This window comes from Artemia sp. Qi Xiang Cuo, chromosome 4 (genome assembly GCF_049724085.1).
Source record: "Artemia sp. Qi Xiang Cuo chromosome 4, ASM4972408v1, whole genome shotgun sequence".
NCBI lineage: Eukaryota > Metazoa > Arthropoda > Branchiopoda > Anostraca > Artemiidae > Artemia > Artemia sp. Qi Xiang Cuo.
Window position 1 is genome coordinate 18,597,798 of NC_142797.1, and position 22,127 is coordinate 18,619,924.

General features: G+C 38.4%; 2 protein-coding genes and 2 pseudogenes across 2 annotated transcripts in view; 3 read left to right on the top strand and 1 right to left on the bottom strand.

Moving 5' to 3' along the window:
- The window catches only part of Skel (DM13 and DOMON_DOH domain-containing protein skeletor), a 64,809-nt gene that overhangs the window by 42,553 nt on the left and 129 nt on the right, over positions 1-22,127 (bottom strand). The window lies entirely within an intron of this gene.
- On the top strand, positions 3,372-5,433 carry LOC148952850 (E3 ubiquitin-protein ligase RNF19A-like). The gene is given in 2 exon segments (XM_089087446.1): positions 3,372-5,366; positions 5,368-5,433. Coding segments are annotated over 2 exon segments (2,061 nt in total).
- On the top strand, positions 9,073-9,540 carry LOC148952851 (endothelial differentiation-related factor 1 homolog pseudogene; annotated as a pseudogene).
- On the top strand, positions 11,610-12,050 carry LOC148952852 (endothelial differentiation-related factor 1 homolog pseudogene; annotated as a pseudogene).

Sequence of the window (22,127 nt, forward strand, 5' to 3'; positions counted from 1 at the left end):
AAATTTTACCGCTGGTAAACGATTATGTTTGAAAGACTGCAGTGTGAAAAGACATCGAAAATGCAGTTTTTGGTGGAAAAATTTATTCTCTTTTAGAAATAATTTATTTTAGTTACAAAAGGTTTTTAACCCAATTAATTTCCTTTAAAATGAGCTATTGAACAACCCTCTACGATGTTCCAGTGCCAAGCTATCTCTGGAAACAAAGAAAAAAAAAAGAAAAAAATATCCCGTTTAGGAAGAATGTTGTAGTAGCTGCCACTTTTCTTGATTTTCAAGCCAATATATTTCCCTTTCTGTTCAAGCCAAGGGACAGAAAGTTTCCTATACAGGGGTTTCGGACAAGGCGGTTCTAATGGTGTACTTTTTGTTTTGATCTGACTCCTTTTTTAGGAGCTATGGGTTTTTATATTTCTTAACATTGGACGTGATCGTCTCTTACTAGGTTGCTAGCTACCGCTGCAACCCGGACTAGCTACCGCTGCAACCCGGATAGAAGCTCTAAACCTTTTTTAATTTATAATGAACCACATCGATCCTTTATGTAATGTAACTACACCTGGAACCACCATATATCAGTTAGTATGGGAGAGAGATCGTTCTTTATTACTGTAAATGCCCAGCTAGCTGAGGAGAAAGAAAAAGCTTTCAGTTAACATGGGCTAGGTGTCGTTCTTTATTGTAATTTCTTTTGGATATTACTATGAAGCTTTGCCAAGGAATTTCTAGCCGACTTTTAAACAGCATCCGCTCTTTCAAAGAGAATTTTAATCTGTAATTTTGAATACTTTTCGTGATCCTGGTAAAACATGCGTAAAATATTTCTCAATTTACGAAGATCAGCCTGCATTTTTGCCATCTTCTTGTATTTCTGAATGTAATTTTTCCCTTTGTCCTTATGCGTTCTTCGGTACAACCTCGCAGAGAATTTAATTTTTTCATTATAGCTTTTGTCACCCCAGTATCTACCCATTATTCTGGTAGCAACTTTTTTCTTATGTTTGTTTCGGTAATCTTCATCATTATCATACCGTTCCCTGCTCTTTTGTCTAGCCTGCTCAATTGTTGCTCCTCTATAAAGTTTATCATTGTGATAACGCTCCTTGATCTTTTGTCTAGCCTGCTCAATTCTTGCTTCTCTATAAAGTTTATCATTGTGATAACGCTCCTTGATCTTTTGTTTAGCCTGCTCAATTCTTGCTTCTCTGTAATGTTCATCATTACCATACCGTTCCTTGATCTTTTGTTTGGCTGTCTCAATTTTTGCATGTCTATAATCTTCATCATTGTGATAACACATCTTGCTATTTTCTTTTGCTCTCTCAATTATTACTTCGCGATACGCCTGGTCGGTTGAATACCTTTGTTTTGCTCTCTCAATTATTACTTCTCGATACACCTGGTCAGTTGAATACCTTTGCTTTTTTCTTTTCAAGTTACTATCTCTGTTGTTTGTGTAGTACTCTTTCTTCAACTTGCGTATAGCCTGCTTTGATCTAACCATTATTCTAATCAAGAATGAGAGAATTTTCAGTTTTGACTTTCCTTATATACTAATTATGACGTCACTCTATTCACGTCATAGCTCTAATATAAAACTATGATGACGTTCATTATTTATCTAGTAGGGTTTCAGACAAGGTATTTCTAATGATGTACTTTTGTTTTGATCTGACTCTATTTTTAGGAGTTTTGGGTTTTTATATTTCTTAGCATTGGACTGATCGTCTATTACTAGGTTGCTAGCTACTGCTGCAACCCAAATTCACATATATATTTATTTATGAGAGGCAGCCTGGCCGAGTGGTCCAAGGCACTGGTGTTAGCCACCAGTCTCTTCAGAGGCGTGGGTTCAATTCTTACCGCTGGTATACGATTATGTTTGAAAGACTGCAGTGTGAAAAGACATCAAAATGCAGTTTTTGGAGTGGTCCAAGGCACTCGTGTTACCCACCAGTCTCTTCGGAGGCGTGGGTTCAAATCTTACCGCTGGTATACGATTATGTTTGAAAGACTGCAGTGTGAAAAGACATCAAAAATGCAGTTTTTGGTGGAAAAATTTATTCTCTTTTAGAAATAATTAATTTTAGTTACTATAGATTTTTAACCCAATTAATTTCCTTTAAAATGAGCTATTGAACAACCCTCTACGATGTTCCAGTGGCAAGCTATCTCTGGATACAAAAAAAGAAAAAAAGAAAAAAAGAAAAAAATATCCCGTTTGTGGAGAATAACGTGGTTCAAGTCAATTTTCTTGATTTTCAAGACAATATATTTCCCTTGCTGTTCAAGCCAAGGGACAGAAAGTTTCCTATACAGGGGTTTCAGACAAGGCGGTTCTAATGGTGTACTTTTTGTTTTGATCTGACTCCTTTGTTAGGAACTATGGGCTTTTATATTTCTTAACATTGGACGTGATCGTCTCTTACTAGGTTGCTAGCTACCGCTGCAACCCGGATAGTACACAAAAGTTTTAGTTAAAATCTAAATGTAAAAAACAAATATTTTGATGAAATTTAAAACTGCAAAAATATTTGTCTGACGTTTCTTAACTATAGGTCTTTCTGAGGTAAAACTATGATTGACCAAGAAAATGCAAAGATTAACGCCCAGAATATCCACGATTTTCTGGAAAACACAAAGTTTCATATCCGGGTTGTAGCGCTAGCTAGCAACCTAGTAAGAGGCGATCACTTCCCATAGTAAAAAAACAAAATGGCCCATGACTCCTAAAACTAGAGTCAGATCAAAAAAGAAGTACACTATTAGGACCGCCTTGTCTAATACCCTTATATAGGAAACTAACTATCCCTTGACTTGAATAACAAGAAAAATAAACCGGTTTGAAAATCAAGAAAAGTGACTGAAACCACGATATTCTGCAGAGGGCATCTTTTTTCCTTTTTTTTCTTTTCCTCAGATATCGGGGCACTGGAACATGGCAGAGCAGGTTTTAATGGCTCATCTTATACGAAATTGCTACATCTAGTGCCTTTTGTAACTAAAAAACGAAAATTTTTAAAATAGAATTACTTTTTATAAAAAAAAAAACTGCATTTTCTGCACAAGCCTGATGAATGATGATCATAATCGTAGGTTGTAACCATATATGACGTAATAAATGAATGCAATATTTATACACGTTTATCTTTCGACAAGAAAATTTTATTTTATTTTAATTCTCAGTTCAGGATCGCTAAAGTTATTATATAAACTGCAAAAATACTTATGGTGTCTGAGCTATAATTTAATTCTTTAATTAAAACTAAAATAATACCTGAAAATGTTTATACTAGTTTTGATTTTTGATAGGTTCTTGATACTGCTTAAAATAAATTTTGGACTTTAATGTAGTTAGATTGTGACACGAAATGAGCAGTCCAGCATCAAGTAGTTCTGACCAAAGTGCTATAGTTCATTTGCCATCTGCATCATCAAATCTCAGTCTATTAGCTGGTAGGAAGAAATCTGAATCCTTTGGTAAGCCTGGAGCACGACGTAATTTTAGAGCATCAATCCGCCAGTTTATTGGTCTTCTCAACAACCCCTTTGGGAAAAAACGAAATAGTAGTGAAATAAGTCTTCAAAGAATCGCACAACCCTTCAGGTTAAAGTGCTCGTCCTCATCTGAAGATAGCAAATCAGAAAAATTTCTTAGCTGTGATAACCAGAACCAAGAGAATGACACCCCCAAGTCTCAGAAATCAAAAACTACATCTCTGGAAGAATGTGCCCTATGTTTGGACGAATATCAAAGTGACCAAATGACGTCGCTGTCATCTTGTGAACACCGACCGTGTCAATCATGTTTCACTCAATATTTGAAGATCGAAATTTCTGAATCTAGGGTTATCATTGCCTGTCCAGAATGTGAAAAGTTAGTCCATCCAAACGATATATATGCGGCGTTGCAAGATAAGGTTATGATTGGTAAATATGAAGATTTTATGGTTCGACGTGTGTTGCTTTCTGATCCAGACGCTAGGTGGTGCCCAGCACCTGACTGTGGGTTTGCCGTTATAGCATCTGGTTGTACAGGTTGTCCAAATTTGAAATGCGAAAGACCCGGTTGTGACACAGAATTTTGTTATCATTGTAAATCAGACTGGCATCCTGACAAAACCTGTGACGCTGCCAGAACTGGCCGCAAATCCAGAAGAAGCAGTTCCTCATTTGATAATCAGATTTTTGACAAAGACAAGCTACGAAAATGCCCGCGGTGTCAAATTATAATTATGAAAGCGGACGGATGCAATCATATGACCTGTGCGTGTTGTGGATCTCAGTTTTGTTGGCTATGTATGAAAGAAATTACTGACTTACACTACCTTAGCCCATCTGGCTGCACTTATTGGGGGAAAAAGCCATGGTCGAAGAAAAAGAAGATTTTATGGCAAGTTGGTATACTCATTGGGGCTCCTGTAGGAATTGCACTGCTTGCTGGGATTGCTGTACCTGCAATTATAATTGGCTTACCTGTTTTGGTAGCTAGAAAACCTAGAGCTAAGTCAAAAAAGAAGAAAAAGATGGGTAAAGCTGCTGTTGGATCAGCTGTCATAGCAACTGTTTTAGTGAGCCCATTTGTGGCAGTTTTTACTGTGGCCCTCGGTGTACCAATTTGTTTGGCCTATGCTTATGGTGTTGTGCCAATATCTTTAATGCGAAGTGGTGGATGTGGCGTAACTAATGAAAATGAGGAAGAAATTGACTTAGAAAATGAACCCGATATATTGGCGTTTGGAAATGAAAACCGGTTAGAGTCCTTTAATGAGAGGAAAGGGTCAGTGTCTGGCTGTGACGCAACTTATAATGCCAAAAAAGGAGATGAACTTCCTGTTGAATATCAAAATAGAAGTGTAATTCCCCATGATGCCAGTGGTTACTGTCCTAAATACGAAGGTCCAAGTGAAACAACAGTGAAGAGATACAGTTTGAAAAGTGAGACAGTTAGCCTTTCTGAGCGCTCTGTCACCCTTTCTTGCACAGATGATTGCTCCTCGTCCACAAGAGATTTTGCTGGTTCCGTCCTCAATTATAAGTTCACCAATGCTCGGGGCCTTCCTTCGTCTTCCTTCACACCCGCAGAGGTTTACATTGATGGGCGATCTCAATCAGAGGGAGAGTCAGCTTCCAAATGTGGGGAAAATCTTATGAGAGATGGCTCGAAAAGAAGAACAGGAGTCACCCCTGAAAAGCAGGTAACAATTGCTGAGGCGAGTCCCGATTATGCGGATGACGTTGATGTAGAAATATCTTACATTACACCGCCTGAAGGTGACCCATCTGATCTGATTAAAAAAGAGGATCTGAAGTCGTTGGCAACTGATATTGCATCTCGACTTTCTCAAGAGGTGACAAAGATGACAGGACAGTGCTGACGATGACTGTGGTTTTTATGCTGACAGCTGCTCCGGCCCTTCCAATGTGGGATAAGTCACTTCATAATTATTATGTTATCCCCTTTCCTGTGTGTCAAAATTTTTCCTTCTTTCATTCTTTTTTCTTTCTGGTGTGCTTATATTTTACATTTTGAGTATCTACTGGAGATCAGTGGTAGCAACTAGTCGGAAACAATAGGCATTCTTTAAACAGTGGTTCTTGAAAAAGTATTTCTGGGGGAGAGGGGGGATTTTGGTGAAGGCCTTGGAAAAGATGTGTCCTGAAAGTATGCTTTATTTTCGTAGAAAGATTTCGCATGGATATCCAGCTTTTAACAAAACTGTTTTTCAAGCACTCTTTCCTATGCGTTTCCTCTACAAGAGTGAGCTGGATGTCCGGGTATTTGTCCAAAGGAGAATTCCGACCTATATTCAATGCACATTCAATTATGTGTATAATTAAATAATGGATTATATTCAATTGTATTGTATTAGGGGTAGGTCCGGGGGGTTCCGGCCCCACGGTCAGGGATTGGCGTCCCTACCCCTAGCCGAGCCGAAGAAACCGGTTGGGCAGTGGCCTAACAAGTCGCTCTCGTAGAAAAAGAATGTGCTAAACAAACGTCAGTGAAAAGCCTTGGATCAAATCCCAATATGATGACGACCCATGCATGCCCCTAATACAGATTTCTGGACGCAAATAATCCAGTACGAATCGGATTTCGGAACGCAAGGACCATGTCGGCCCTTTCAAAAACTGAACAAGTTCTACAAGAGTGCGAAAACTTTCGGCTAGATATCCTCGCAGTGGCCGAAGCACGATGGAAAGGCTGTGGAGAAAAGAAACTCAAAACAGTAAACAGCAACATGACTTATACACTTCTGTACAGCGGAAAAACGGACAGAAATGCAGCCGGAGTCACAGCTATATTGAGCCCAAATGCAGCATTCTCTCTGCTCGTGGAAACCGATTAACGAGAGAATCCTGTATACACGATTTGCCTCTAAACATGCAAAGCTGTCGCTAGTCATATGCTATGCACCAACAAATGATGCCGATGAAACCTCGAAAGACGGTTTTTATGAAACCCTCCAGTCCATCCTAGACTCCATTCCTCTCCATGACGTCGCTTGCTTGGCAGGCGACCTAAATGCGAAAGTTGGTCAGGACAGATCATACTGCCCCGAGGTGTTGGGACATCACGGGCTTGGAACTATCAACGAAAATGGTGCAAGACTAGTCAGCTTTGCCATGTCAAATGACCTGTTGATAGGAGGTACATTATTCGAGCACAAAGATATACATAAGTATACATGGACATCCCCAGACAAAACTGTCAAACACCAGATTGACCACTTTCTAATCCGACAACGGTGGAGAACTAGTCTGAAAGACGTGAGGAGTTACCGAAGTGCGGACGTTGGGTCGGATCATGAACTTCTTGTAGCGACACTCAAGTTGAAACTCCGCTCCAACAGATCCCGACAACCAACAAAACTACCAAGCAATTCTGACGTGGAGAAGCTCAGAGACAAGAATGTTAGGAGACAATTTAACATCAAACTCTCGAACAGATTCGAGGCACTTGCTGATATACCACAAGTTGTGGAAGAAGCTTGGACAACTATACAACAAAACTACGCAGAAACTGCTGAAAAAGTTCTTGGCTTTAAAAAGTCAATAAAGGAACAGTGGATATCCCAGAAGACATAGGACTTGATCGAAGACCGCAAGAAAATAAAACAGAGCACGCTCAGTAATGATCCCTCTGCTGATGTCATGAAAGACATAGCTTATAAAGAAGCGGACAGAGAAGTGAAGAAAAGTGCTAGGTCAGACAAGCGAAAGCACCTCAATGAGAAAGCAAGAATAGCAGAAGAAGCAGCCCGACGTGGTGACACGAGAGCTGTGTACCGCCTAACTAAAGAAATCGTTGGGAAGACCAACGTACAAGAAGGACCAGTAAAAGGGGAAAACGGAAGACTGCTAACCGATCCAGATGACCGAAAAAATAGATGGGCGGATCATTTCGAAAACCTTCTCAATCGCCCGTCCCCTTCTGTTCCACCAGATATTCCGGACAGCCCACTTTTGGATCTTCTCATTAATGAAGACGAGCCAACGGCAGACGAGATCCTTTCAGCGTCGAATATGCTGAAGAATGGAAAATCTCTAGGTAGTGAATGTATATCTGGAGAAATAGTCAAATCATTAATCCGCAGGTCCCTTTCAGTGTGGCTAGTCTTCTTTTCCCTCCTCTGGCAAAAAAAAAAGTCCCAAGGGACTGGAGAGCATGAACCATTATTAAACTGTTCAAAAAAGGAGACGCGACAGTCTGTGGCAATTACAGAGGCATCAACCTCCTCTCGATACCCGGAAAACTCTTCTGCATAATCATCCTGACAAGACTTCAAGCTGCCTTAGACCCGCATTTACGCGAGGAGCAACATGGTTTCTGACCAAAAAGATCTTGCGCCGATCTGATATTCACACTGCGGACCATGCTTGAAGAATCAAATGAATGGACACAACGTCTATATCTATTGTTCGTCGATTTTGAAAAAGCGTTCGACTCAATAGACCCCCCAATACTATGGAGGATCCTGATCTTCTATGGTATTCCTGAAAAGCTTGTTCGCCTTATCATACAATGTACGAAGACACGGAATGCTGCGTGAGAACCTCCGAAGGAAATACAAGATATTCCAAAGTGATGACAGGTGTCAAACAAGGATGCGTGCTGTCTCCATTCCTCTTTATTCTCATAGTGGACTACATATTCAGGCAAATTGATGGATACGGGATCAAAATTGCAGGCAGACTAGTCCAAGATCTCGACTTTGCAGACGATGTTGTATTGATGGAGAAAGACAAAAGCAAACTTCAAGACTTTTTATGCAAGTTAGCCGAAAGAGCGGAGCAGTTTTGGTTACATATCAACGCCCCCAAAACCAAAGCGATGTCAACCACTAACTCACCGATGAATATCCAGCTGGGGACTGAAAGCATAGAGCAAGTTACTGACTTTCCGATATCTTGGCAGCACCGTCTCGTTTAGTGGTGACTCCAAAAAAGAACTGCGAACACGAATAGTCCTGGCAAGCTCAGCATTTCAACGACTTCGACCAGTCTGGAGATCAGCGAAGTACTCACTTCAGCTAAAACTTCGCCTTTTCAGAAGCAACGTCCTTTCGATTTTGAAATACGCAATGGATTTTTTAAAAATCACAGCTGGGCTGTAAACACGACTCACTGCATATGAAAACAACTGTCTTCGACGTATCCTAAACATTAACCGGAAGGATAGGATAACAAACATAGAAATTTGCCACTACACAAACCAGCCTGATGTCGCTGATGTAGTCAGGCAACGAAGATGGCGCTATCTTGGCCATGTTATCCGTATGCCAAGATCGAGACTACCGAATATGATCCTCCAGTGGCAACCAGACGGCACGCGTCGGCGAGGAAGGCCAAAAAAAAGCTTTACAGGACATATGAGCGGGACAGGAGAGCCCTTCACGCATCCTTAATCCCAGAGTGGGAGGATATTTACGCCGCAGCTCATTTGCGGGATGATTGGAGGCTGTTAACGGATGCCCTGTGTGCCTCTGGAGGTACAGGAGGAGCTAAGGTCTAAGGTAAGTTCTATGGGTATTAACAATTTCGTCTAAAGAATATATCTATCTCAGTATGAGCAATTGGGATTCAGTTACAATTATTCACAAAATACTACCAAAGGGAACTACTGCTAAGTCAAAGCAGGTTGTGACTGCTGCGCGAAGAACTGGAGCGGCAGTTAACACTCAATTAAAATATGGCGCTGCGACCAATAAGCACCCTGTTACCACTTTGAATACTACAAAGCTGGATCGTGAAAATGAGGAATTGAAACATGAAAAATTACCCCTAGATGTTGGCAAATTGATTCAACAAGGACGAAACAGATTGGAAATGACACAAAAGGATCTTGCCAATAAAATCTATGAGAAGCCAAAGATAGTGAACGAGTATGAGAATGGAAAGGCTATCCCAAATCAGCAAATTTTGGCTAAAATAGAAAGAGCAATTGGAATAAAATTGCGAGGGAAGGATAAAGGCAAACCCTTGGTGCCTCCTTTTAAGAAGAAGTGTTTTCAGGGAGCGGCAGATTTTGGTTAGCCAGCGAAGAGCACCATTGTTACAATTGTCCTATTGTATGAGACTTAGTTTTTGTTAGGAAGTTATAAAAGGTCAAGATAGCTTATTTCTGCTCTTGTCCGGCAATTTTTTTTTTATGAAGTTTGTATTTTGTAATGCTTTATTCAGTACTGATTTCCAAACATAGGCCTTGAATAAATTTTTTAGTCAAGTAGTAAAAAAAAACAAGGGTTTTGATAATTTTGAAGAAGATTTTACACAAAAGTAGAATTATCTTTCGAAGATGCACACACACAGATGGTAAGCACAGGGTTTAAGCAGGCTTAAACGGCATTTCATCCTTTTGAATAATCTAGGCGTGTATTTTTATGAATCATTTCATTGTATTTTAATCTAGTCTCCACGTATTACTTAAAAAAAATGTATGTCCTTAAATCGAATAGAAATTATTCTGTATATGAGGGAGGCTACTCTTTTCTCAACACTCGGCCTTTACGCTAAAGCCTTAACATAACTGTGCATAAACGATCGATACGATTCATTATAAATGGGGCATATGCTAGTGTCATCGGATACATCGACTTTTATTAAATTAAATAAAAAAGTATTTTTAAACTGAAAGTAAGGAGCGACATCAAAACTTAAAACGAACAGAAATTATTTTGTATATGAAAGGGGCTGTTTCCTCCTCAACGCCTCGCTCTTTACGGTAAAGTTTTTTATTGTATTAAAAATTCAGAAAGAGTCAAATTTGTTTTTTTACTTGTTTCCTCAGCCCCCCTTATTTATGTACGTAATATTTTCAGTTCGTTTTAAGTTTTAATGCTGCTCCTTACTTTTAGTTGAAAAAACTTGTTTTTTTTATTTAATTTCTGACTATTTTTTAAATAATGCTGGGAAATTCAGCGCGCCCTTCATGGAAATTCTCTTCCCCCATGAAAAAGTTCTCCATGGAAAGATTCTCCCACGTAACCCTTTACCCCTACCCCCCCTCCACCAGAAGAATTCCCATTGAAAACGTCTGTATACTTCGCAATAACCAATACTATATGTAAATAATGGGTAAAGTTCATAACTTGTAGCCCTTCCCCCGGGGACTGTGGAGGACATTAGATTTTTCGAGTATGCTGAAAAAATGGCTATCTCAAAATCTTGATCCGGTGACTTTGGGAAAAAGTGGGCGTGGGAGGGGGCCTAGTTGCCGTCAAATTTTTTGGTCAATTAAAAAGGGCACTGGAACTCTTAATTTCCGTTCGAGTAAGCCCTTTCGCGATATTCTATGACAACTGGGTCAAAACGATCACCCCTGGGAAAAAAAAGAACAAATAAACACGCATCCGGGATCTTTCTTCTGGCAAAAAAATACAAAATTCCTCATTTTTCCAGATAGGAGCATGAAACCTTTACAATAGGGTTATCTGATAGCTGAATCTGATGGTGTTATTTTTTCATTAAGGTTCTATTACTTTTTCGGGTGTTTCTCCCTTTTTCCGAAAATAAGGCAAATTTTCTCAGGCTCGTAACTTTTGATAAGTAACATTAAACTTGATGAAACTTATATATTTGAAATCTACATAAAAATACGATTCTTTTGATGTATCTATTGGCATTAAATTTCCGTTTTTTAGAGTTTCAGTTACTATTGAGCCCCGCTCCTTACTTACAGTTCGTTACCACGAACAGTTTGAAACTGCATTTTTTTACAACACTGTGATAGCAAATGGTATTAACATTATCTTCCATATGAAGATCAACATAGTATTTTTAACATAATCAAGAGCATGTAGATATAGTTATATAAAATATAGTAAGTCCTTTAGAATTTTAACAAAAAATCTGATTGGTGAATTGAAACTAGAGTACTTCCTGAAAAATTTTTAAAAATAATTTTATTTCATGTATCGCTAAAGTTATTATGTAAACTGCAAAAATACTTATGGTGTCTGAGCAATGGTTTGAATATTTTAATTAAAACTAGAAAAATACCTGAAAATTTTAAAATTAGTTTTGATTTTTGATAGGTTCTTGATACTTGACACGTAGTTCTATGGGTATTAACAATTTTGTCTAAAGAATATATCTATCTCAGTATGAGCAATTGGGATTCAGTTACAATTATTCACAAGAGACTACCAAAGGGAACCACTGCTAAGTCAAATCAGGTTGTGAATGCTGCGCGAAGAACTGGAGCGGCAGTTGACACTCAATTAAAATATGGCGCTGCGACCAACAAGCACCCTGTTACCACTTTGAATACTACAAAGCTGGATCGTGAAAGTGAGGAATTGAAACATGAAAAATTACCCCTAGATGTTGGCAAATTGATTCAACAAGGACGAAACAGATTGGGAATGACACAAAAGGATCTCGCCAATAAAATCTATGAGAAGCCAAAGATAATAAACGAGTATGAAAATGGAAAAGCTATCCCAAATCAGCAAATTTTGGCCAAAATAGAAAGAGCGATTGCAATAAAATTGCGAGGGAAGGATAAAGGCCAACCCTTGGCGCCTCCCTTTAAGAAGAAGTGAGTTTTCAGAGAGAGGCAGTCTTTGGATAACCAGCAAAGAGCAGGCAGATGATAAACACAGGGTTTAAGCATGCTTGAACGCCATGTCATCCTTTTAAATAATCTAGGCGTGTATTTTAATCTAGTCTCCACGTATTATTAAAAAAAATGCATGTTCTTAAATCGAACAGAAATTATTAAGTATATGAGGGGGGGCCTTCCTTCAACCCTCGGCCTTTACGCTAAAGCCTTAACATTCTTTAACAATACTTAATCAAATTGAACGGCCCTTGTGTTTCAGGAGTTGCTCTCATATTACTGGAGTATGCTCTAATATGTTCAGGAATTGTGACAAAAAGCCAACCTTAGCGTAAAGAGCGAGAGTCGATGAAGGAACTTCTCCCCTCAAGTACAGAATAATTTCTGTTCATTTTAAATTTTAATATTGCTCCTTACTTCCAGGTGAAAAAAAATTTTGACCGTTTTCAAATCATTTTCTGCAGGGTAGTTAAGTTACTGCAGGGTACACAATTTGCAAGGTAAACGTGATACAGACCAGTTCCTTTGAATCAGGGTTTTGAAAAGTTATTTTGATTTTGTTGTCTATTGTTACCTTTCCCCTTCTCAAAAATAATTTGGCTCAGTACAGAAGTCCCGGAGTGGCACATTTGGGTGGTCGCCAGGAGAGCCAGGGATCTTTGGCTTCCCTGTCAGCTTTACAATATGGTAAGAAAGCCCTGGAAATCACTTTTTGTTTACTACAAAATGGGACCATTTAAGACAGTTGGTAAATTTTGCAATCCATGAGTAGTTCATACACAGGTAGAAGGAAAAAAGAAGAAACAGACACACAGAAGAAACACTTAAATACCAACTGTTCTCCAGGAAGTCGAACTCACAGGGAGCCACAAGGTAAATAAACCCCTTCAAAATCTTGTGAATTTAGTTTCCTCTATATTTTTCATGAACGAATTTAACCGACTTTACCAACTTTACCGACTTTACCAACTTTGTCAGCCGGCTTTACCAAATTGTCTTTTTTTACCAACTAGATCAACTTTTGGCCGACAAGGATCAAGATTTCAGTAAATCGGAAAGATCATTGCTAAACTGATTCTCCTAAGAGAGAATGCTCTACTTCCAAGCTTCCCAAGGATAAAAACTATGTTGAGTATAAGCGTGTTAACATGGCAAGAGTTGGTTACCCAACTAATTACTAAACCCAACTGCCGTGGATGAAACATGCCAGTAAATATAACTATGCCGCCTACCACATCCCTTGTATGCATGCCCGATAGCCGTCCTGGACCACAATACATTATTTCCTTAATCCCCTACTACCTTTGAACCTCACATACTTTTCTCGCGGGAAAAAAAACGTTAGAAAGGACTGTATTTTGGGTATAATTCCATATGATGGACTCTGTACCATCTTGGACAGTAGCCGAGCTAAGTGAACGGTGGCATATTCTTTCAAAATCTAGGAGGGGTGACAGTTTTTTTTTCAACAAAAATACAAAAGAACACCTTTTTCAAAAGGAACACAACAGAAATCTAGCGGGGAAAGATCAAGGGGGAAAATACCTTTCTCCTATTAATACCCCGTGTAAGACAATGAATCCTGAGTCTTTAAGAATGAGGATTTTGAGGATTTTTTTCCTGGATCACTCTAAATAAACTTTTAAGAAGGAATGCTGAGTCTGAATTATGTCCCAGAAAGTTTTAAAGTATCCATTCCCACTCCTTTCCCTTTCAATAGCCACAGACCTTTTTTGAACTTGGGATAAACTGTTATAAAAGTGATAGCTTCACAAATAGCTCCAAGGAAAGTACTTTAATCCTTATGTTCTTGCTAGAAGCTGATTTGATAAAAGTTTTCCAAACGTATTAAAAAACTACTTAACTTGAAAAAATTTCTTAAATTTGGAAAAATATACCTTAAAATCCGCCTTAAATAATTTATACTTAAATAGTTTATTTCAGTTAATACTTAAATATTTTTATGCTTAAATAATATACTTAAATAATTTATACCACCTTAACAATTATCCAAAAATTCAATGACAAGCACAAAAAAAAATTACGGAACTTTTTCGGCCCATTCCGTTGTATGTTCAACTTCCGTGGTTTCGGTCAGGGGGTACGTGATTTTCCTATTATTTACGTAGTTATATTTAAAAGTATTTCTTCCCCACGCCGAAGACGCTTGATACTGACGAAATACTCGTATGCTTGTGATTTTCTCTTTTCTCTTTCTTCGTACTGGCCGTTAACCCCATGATTCCCAACGTGGGACACGGTAATATTTTGGTGGATCATGGACAGGACGTGCACCCTTTGGCTGACTATACTTTAGAATTTTTTGAAAAAAGAAAACATTTGGCACTCCTGTACTAAACGGACTCTTTTATATACTGCAATGGAGCATGAAAAACCTGTTTTTGACGGGTTAATTCAAGACATCGCTATAGGGTAATGCAATGTATAGCGTGGTTTTCATTGCGTATACGATATTTAAACTGTTGTTTTTTGGAGCTTAGGGGGGGGGGGAGTTACCTAGGTTAGGTTAGGTTACGTATTTAATATATGGTATGCTTTGCCCCCCCCCTTATGTGCAAATATGTAGCCCAAATTTGTTTCTAAACTATTATATATTCATCCTATTTTAATTTATTTCATTAGCATTAAACAAATTAGCACTATATAAAAGAGGCCGTTTAGTACAAGAGTACCAAACATTTTTTATGGGAATGACGTCACATTTATATGGATTTAAAAAGCATAAAAAGATACATGATATTATTACAATTAAGCATTGTATAAAGGGTGCTTTATACAGACAGTATTTTTCATTAGCTTAAAATATGCCTGCAGGCCGACCCGAAAAAAAAACAAGTTAATGGCCTTTTAACCTTCTTTCAGATGATTACATGTAAAATTCTGAATAACAAATTTTAAATATAACGAGGTGGGGGGCATCCGGATTTTAGAGATTCTTAAGTGGGATTTGGCCCGAAATCGAGGGGGGACCACTACCGTAAACCCTTATTTTCTTAAAAATGTATTTCTTTGTTTACGTATAACCTTACCTGTCTCAAAGGTAATCTTCTAAGCCTTTGAAATAGGGAAGACGCCCTCTTTAGAACATAAAACTGAGGTCTGGGAGGGGTAGTTGCCCCCCTACCCCATATCAAATTACGCCCTTGATATTTACCACTTACCTAGCTCATCTACTTTTAAAGATAGCAATTGCCACCATCTACAATTTTTCTTTTTCAATTTTTCACATTATCAAATGTGACCTCGCGACTTTTCTGTCGTTTCGATTTCATTGAATACGTGGAATTAATTTCATGAGAGGTGCGTCAGTATGGAAATACCTCTTCCTTCCGTTTACGTGTCTTCGAAAACGGCTAAAAGTGAATTTGACCCATAGTCCTAATTATAAGTTGTCAGACTTAATTCCTTAGCTTTTAACGGTACACAGACCGGTTTTTAATATCATCTGCGGTGCTTGGCGACTTGCTTGAAAAGTCGACAGATGAAATGATTAAAGACAAGCAAAATATGCCTTTTAAAGGCTCACTGAACCTGAAGATCATAATCAGGAATATTTCGGGCCATGTTTCTAGGTTTCTTTCAAATAAACAAAAAACCACGGGAAAACTAAAAAGTAGGCTTTCTGTTGTCTTTTTTCCAGTACAGAAATAGATGTTGGGCTTCATTTGGAATCAGCGCAAGGGTGGGGGAATAGTCCCCAAAAATTATTTATAAAGGAGAATACACAACGGACAGGCAAGGGGGTATATACCGCCAGGAGATCACAAGTAAACATTAGGGGTAAATATTATCCACATTATGAATAGGCCACAATTGGCTAAGAGCAGGGGCGTCGTTTAGGGGGGGGCAGCTGCCCCTAATAATTTGGAGAGAATAAGAATTATATAGCCCATGCCACTTGACCGGATATGGACTCCTCTTGCCCCCCAATAAAAATGCTGCAGCTATTTACTCCCCTGGCTAAAAGGTATTTTTTAAACTTAGTACACCTGTCTAGAGGTAGTTATATATGCAAAGGGAGCTATTGGGCCCTAAACCCCAGACAATGGCGTCAATTCACCAAAAGTAGGAGCCGGATAAAAATATATTTTTTTAAACTATGGGGGGGATTTCGTTATTTACAAATTTTTACGATCAAAGCAGGGCTGCAAAAAGCGGTTTTTATGAAAATACTGAAAAAAGGCATTTTTCAAAAACTAAGAGGAGGAGGCATGACGCCCCTGCACCCCAATTGACGCCCCTGATTCTAGCCTTAAATGTGCAGAGTATAACAATTTTCCCTAAATTGTCTAAATTTATACTATAATTTGATCGTTTTCTGGGGTTTTATGAACCTGTCCCCACCATGGACCATTAATTCCATCCAGGGGCGTCAATTCACAGAAATTAGGGAGGGTGGGGGAATGTATTTTTCAAAATCTAGAGGGGTAATTTCCTTGTTTTCAAAAATAAAAATAGGTCTACCAAAAAAGCCTTTTTTTATGAAAATATCGAAAAAGGATCTTATTAAAATCTAGGAGTAGAGGGCAAAAAGTGAGGTGGCACTGTGCTCCTGCCCCTCCCCTTCAATTGACGCCACTGAATCCACGTCTAGATGCATTACGCTTTTCCCTATGTTGTCTTATTTTGTTGTATACTTGAATCTTTTTCTAGAGATTACAAACCTGTCCCCACCCAAAAAAACTGTGTACGTATAACATATTTTTCTGATAGCAGGAAAATTGACCTAAACTGTTTTTCCGCCGGCCTTACAAAATTGTTAGCTAAAGCCAACACTGTTGGCAAATTTTTTTAATGAATAAAATCGTTATTGGAAAATTTTAAGCGCAATATTCAAAAACTGATAATACAGAAGATGACTAGTTTCATGCTATAAACGTTGATAGAGAACACACGACTGGTAGCATTTCTTCTTTAGAAAATTCTTTTTTGGTTTCCAGTGAATATCAGACAAGTTAGCGTTACTGGCTATGCTGAATTTTTTACAAGCATTTGTATAATCATGCGCCCAGTTCATGCATTTCTGAGAATTGCCTGCTAGCATTTTTTTTCTGCGATATAACACAAAATTGATAGCAAGCATTGTTAGTTAACAATTGGATGACAAAAAAGCCTTCAAAAGGACGCTTTTGTCAAATTAAACTAACGGTTGTATTTATTTTAAACATATCTGCCTCTAACAAAAAGCTTCCTTCTTTGACCGTAGGTTATGGTCACAAAGAATTTACTATAAAAAAAAGTTGACTCTGAACCTTTTGCTCCTTTAACTGGTTTAAGAGTTCATAAAAAGAGCCAATCAGATCTGCGTTCTTTTAAGGTGATACCGTATCTTAAACTACTATCACTTTCCCTAAGATCTTTTGAAAACCATTCAACTTCTCGCGTTTTGTACTGAGATGGAGATATTCAGTTTTAACAAAATATACGTCATCAGAATTTTGTTTTTCAGTGGAGTGAATTTTGTTTTTTCCACTATTTGGAGAAGAGTTTCCTTTTTAAGCTCAGGCAGGGCTTAAAATTCCCAAAAATGTTTTAGCATACCAGTTAGGAAAACGCTAAAAATATGCTAAAAAAATATCACTGGAGTGACTTGGTCGCTTTTGGTGTTCCCTGTGGTGTTATCCACTTTGATGGAAAAGCTCACCGAAAAAAAGGGAAGCTAAATTTCACCGTCGTTTCAGCTAAATCTCACAGACACACTACAAATTCTCGACGGCTCTCGATAACGCCTGGTCCCCTGGGAGAATTTGCTAATGGGCCCTTTGTCTTTGTGGCGGTTAGCCGACACTGAAACTTGCAAAATAATTTTAAGTTACCGTATTACCTTAAAGGATTCAATATTCGCTCAAAATTTGGCATTTAAGCCGATGTCTAAATACAACGTGTAATGAAATAAAGGGATTAGCTAACCCGAAAACACGTCACAAAAATAAACCAATGGTATCAAGGGCGTATCCAGGATTCTTGTTCGGGGGAGGGGTACAAAAAAACTTTAAAACTCATCAAAAATATGTTTATATGCATTTTTGTTACGTTTTTACGAGTCGGACAAAATGTGGGTAGGGGGTCAGACCAGAAACCCCCCTACAGTATGCGGCCTTGGATGGTATTAAAGTACGCTTTTAGCACGGAAATATAGAACAGAAATCTCTATTTTCTTTTGTTTACGGTCATAGACAACAAAAGCAGACAATGTTGCACAATATGACCTGATACAATGCATTTGATTCTAAAAAATCATCGAAATAAAAGTTTTGTCGATTTTATATATCAAGGTGAAATTTGCAAAGCTTTGCGCTGGAATATAAAAGGTGAAATGGTGCCACTACGTAATAAATAAGTTTGGATTAGGCTGAACTATACACGGGTCGGGTATAAGTTGATTTTTTTATAGGGTAAGCTTTCACCAAGATATACTTTTCTAAAGTTAGATCTTTGGCGAGTCGAGTCAAAATGACCAAGGGTGAGCACAAGAAAATGTATAGGTTATATTTTGAGTGCATGATAATGATACTGGTACTGTATTTAAAAGCTTTACAGTAGGCACTAGCATGGAGTTTTTTTAGAAAAGCAAGCGACTAAATTATACGTTAAATTATGATCAAGCGTAACAAATTTGCGGGGTGGGGGTTCCAAAAATCTTAAGAGTTTTGGTCGATAGGCTCCCTACACACGTGTCTGCTATGCAATAGTTACAGAACAAATTTCACTGCATCATACGAAGGTTTCACCCGTTTTTTTTAGTTTTTTTTCAATATGTAAATATCTAAAGCTATTACGCCTGCAGATCTATATTGACGTAAGGTATATCTATAACGCAAATAATTTCGTCTTCAAAAATATTTGTTCAGACGCATAGAAAAACCGATCAGTACGAAAAGAAGTGCTCAAACAACAGGTGAAAGATTTTTCTTAAAAACTACAGATAGCATGTACTTGTACGCGCTTTCTGTGGTCAAAATGTTTGCGTGAAATTCAAAAGCGTCTCAACAGCTTCAGTAGAAGCTGCAGCATCTCTGTTTTTTTTGTGTTGCTGCAGTATCTAGTTCATTTAACAAAGCTTTGACATACTTTCGGGTGCTAAACTATTGACACGCTTTTCTTTTCCGAAATTTTTGCTCATTTGTTCATTCGAAAACGAACAAAAAAAAAAAGATTGATACTTTAGGAAAAACTAGAAAAAAAATTCTTTGCGCCAAAATGGGATCGGTATCGTGGGAAGAACCTGTTGGTTTCCCGTCGTACAGATTTTTGCTTTTCCCTGTCTGTCTGAACGGGGTCCTATATTGGTTATTGCTTGGTTATTATTATTATTTCTCTGATTAGAGAAAACGGTAGCAATGAACCAAATTATTTTACAAATTTATGCATTAGAAACCTGTTTGTCGCTTAATATTTCACTTGGAAAAAAAAAACAATCTAGAACCTGTTTGACTGCAATGAAAGCGAAAATCAAGTGACACAGTTTTGTATACGCACTTACACATAAACACAACCATCTTGATTGAAGAAAATAATGAAAAAAAAAATGAAAGAACTCATTGTTCGAAAAGATATGGAAAATAATATTTACTATATTTGTATATATAGAAACTTTGTATAAAAAGAGCATACTAGCATGGGCGTAGGGAGGGGGGCAGAGGGGGGGGGCAGCTGCCCCTCCCTAGACCTTCAAATTTACATTAGATATGGCTGAAAAGCAGATGGTTTGGAAAGAGCAGTTGATAAAACTCCATCACACTATCGACTGCCCCCCCCCCCTAGACAATATGCTGCCTAATCCTGCCTACGCCCATGCATACTAGGGTGAAAGGGCAAAGCTACACATCGTGGCGAGCAAAGCATAGGAAGGGGCAGTGTCAAGCTATACCTGCGAGGGGCGAGGCCGAAGCTAAAGGAGAAAGATGACAAAGAATCGAGATAGTCGTAGGCCTGAACTTTCAACCGTATTGAGCGAAGCGAACAGAGGAAGGAACGTTAGGCCATGTGCCATGTTTTTTAAAGGCCGGAGGCCCGAGCGAGCTTCGGGAAGCAAAATGCCTGAGACAAGTTAGGTTAATCCTACTGAAATATACCACAAGATGATAATATAATAATTTAGAAACAAAATTACGGAAACTATGAAAAAGAACTGTGGCAAGCAGGCCGCAGAGGACGCATCCAACTAAATATTTAATTAAAATATAGCTACAATGTAGTTTCCCACCGAGCCGAAGCTAATTGTCTCGTTTAAAGACCATGGAATCCAGTGATTGTCTCATGTTCGCGTTGAATGTGGTGGCTTTAAGACACAAGTACCAAAAAACAAGCTAAAATGTCAGCAAACTTTAGTACTGACTAGGACTATATCGGATGCAAGTATGCAAATCATACTCATATTAAGTAAAATCTTTGGGATATTGCCTGTATAAAATTATGTGTATCCTACTAGCAGGAATTTACTGATTGCGAGTCCGTTGTTGGGTTAAGGTTACTTATCGGATAGAAATGAGAACAAGGACTTTAAATAAGGAGGACAATAAGGAGGGAAATATGTAGTTCTAATAAGGAAGAAAAAAAGAATAAGGACTACCATTCGATTCCTCATTTAATGTTGTTTCATAATTTTGATTGTCACAACTAAACACCTCTCTAAAAAAAATACCGTAGGGACGTAGGTTCAGAGCTGTTTAAAGGGGGAAGGGGTTACCGGGGCAGTTGCCGCGGGCACCGTGTCTGTGAGGGGGTGGGGGTGTCGCCGCTGGGGGGTTGCCCAAATCAGAGTTATGGAAACACAGAAAGGCTGGAGTCAAGCCAAATACTTAAATGCTACTAAAAAGTGGCAGTAATAAATAAATATCGACTATAATTAGCATACAATATTACTTTTCTGCATTTCTCTCATCAATTTCTGCAGTAATTTAGCAGGAATGTTGGAGTCAGAGTTCTTAGCCTGCTTCTTTGAAGAAAAGGTTTGGAGTCGGAGCAATTATGTTTAAAAGTTTCAGGAGTCAGTGGTAAAATGGACCGACTCCACAGCACTGGCGGATCCAGGGGGGGGGGGCAATGGCGGATCGAGGATTTTTTTGGAGGGGGGTACAAAATAGGTTGATCCAATAAACTTGTGGGTAAATTTCTACCAAATAATTTTATTTAGTTAGAACGAAAGTGAATATACCGTTCAATACCTTTTTTGATGCTGATTACAAATATAATAATCGTTTCTATTAGAACGTAAATTAGGCCCCCCCCCCTATATGCATTCCAATTCGGGGGTAGGTTAGGTTGCAGAAATATACACCCTGAATTGGCATTTATAGGGGGGGGGGCTGAAATTCATGTCCGATACACATGGTTACTATATTCGTAATCAGCATAAAAAAGGCATCGATTGGTATATTCAATTTATGCATAAGTCAAAAATATGATTTGGTAGAACTTTACCAACTTGTGTTAGGAGCAAGTTTAATTAACGCAAACTTGCGTTAATTAAGTAAATTACACTACGTTAGGGGGGCGCCCCCCTCACCCCCCTCCTCTGGATCCGCCACTGGGCTGATATTTTTCTGGCCCCCTCCTTCCATGTTTTCACTTTTTTAAATAAACTTCTCAATTTAACTAATTATTGGTGCCCTTGTCACATTCCCCCCCCCAAAGATCTTGCTCTAGATTCACTGACTTACAAATATAGTAAACATAATACTCGATGCCTTTTTTATGCTCTTTACGAATATAACAATCATTTTTGTCGGAAATGAATTTCACCCCCACCCCTATGTATAACAATTCAGGGTACATATTTGCACATTAGAGGGGTGGGGATAAAGTTTATTTCTGATGCAAATGAGAGGTAATTTAAAACTTTATCCCCCCCCCCTAATGTGCAAATATGTACCCATAATTGGTATATAATAGGGGTAAAATTCATTTCCGACAAAAATGATTATTATATTCGTAAAGAGCATAAAAAAGGCATCGAGTAGTATGTTCGTAAGTCACTTACCTTATTCGTAAGTCAATAATATGAACTGCCAAAAATTTACCGATCCGCCTTTGCTCC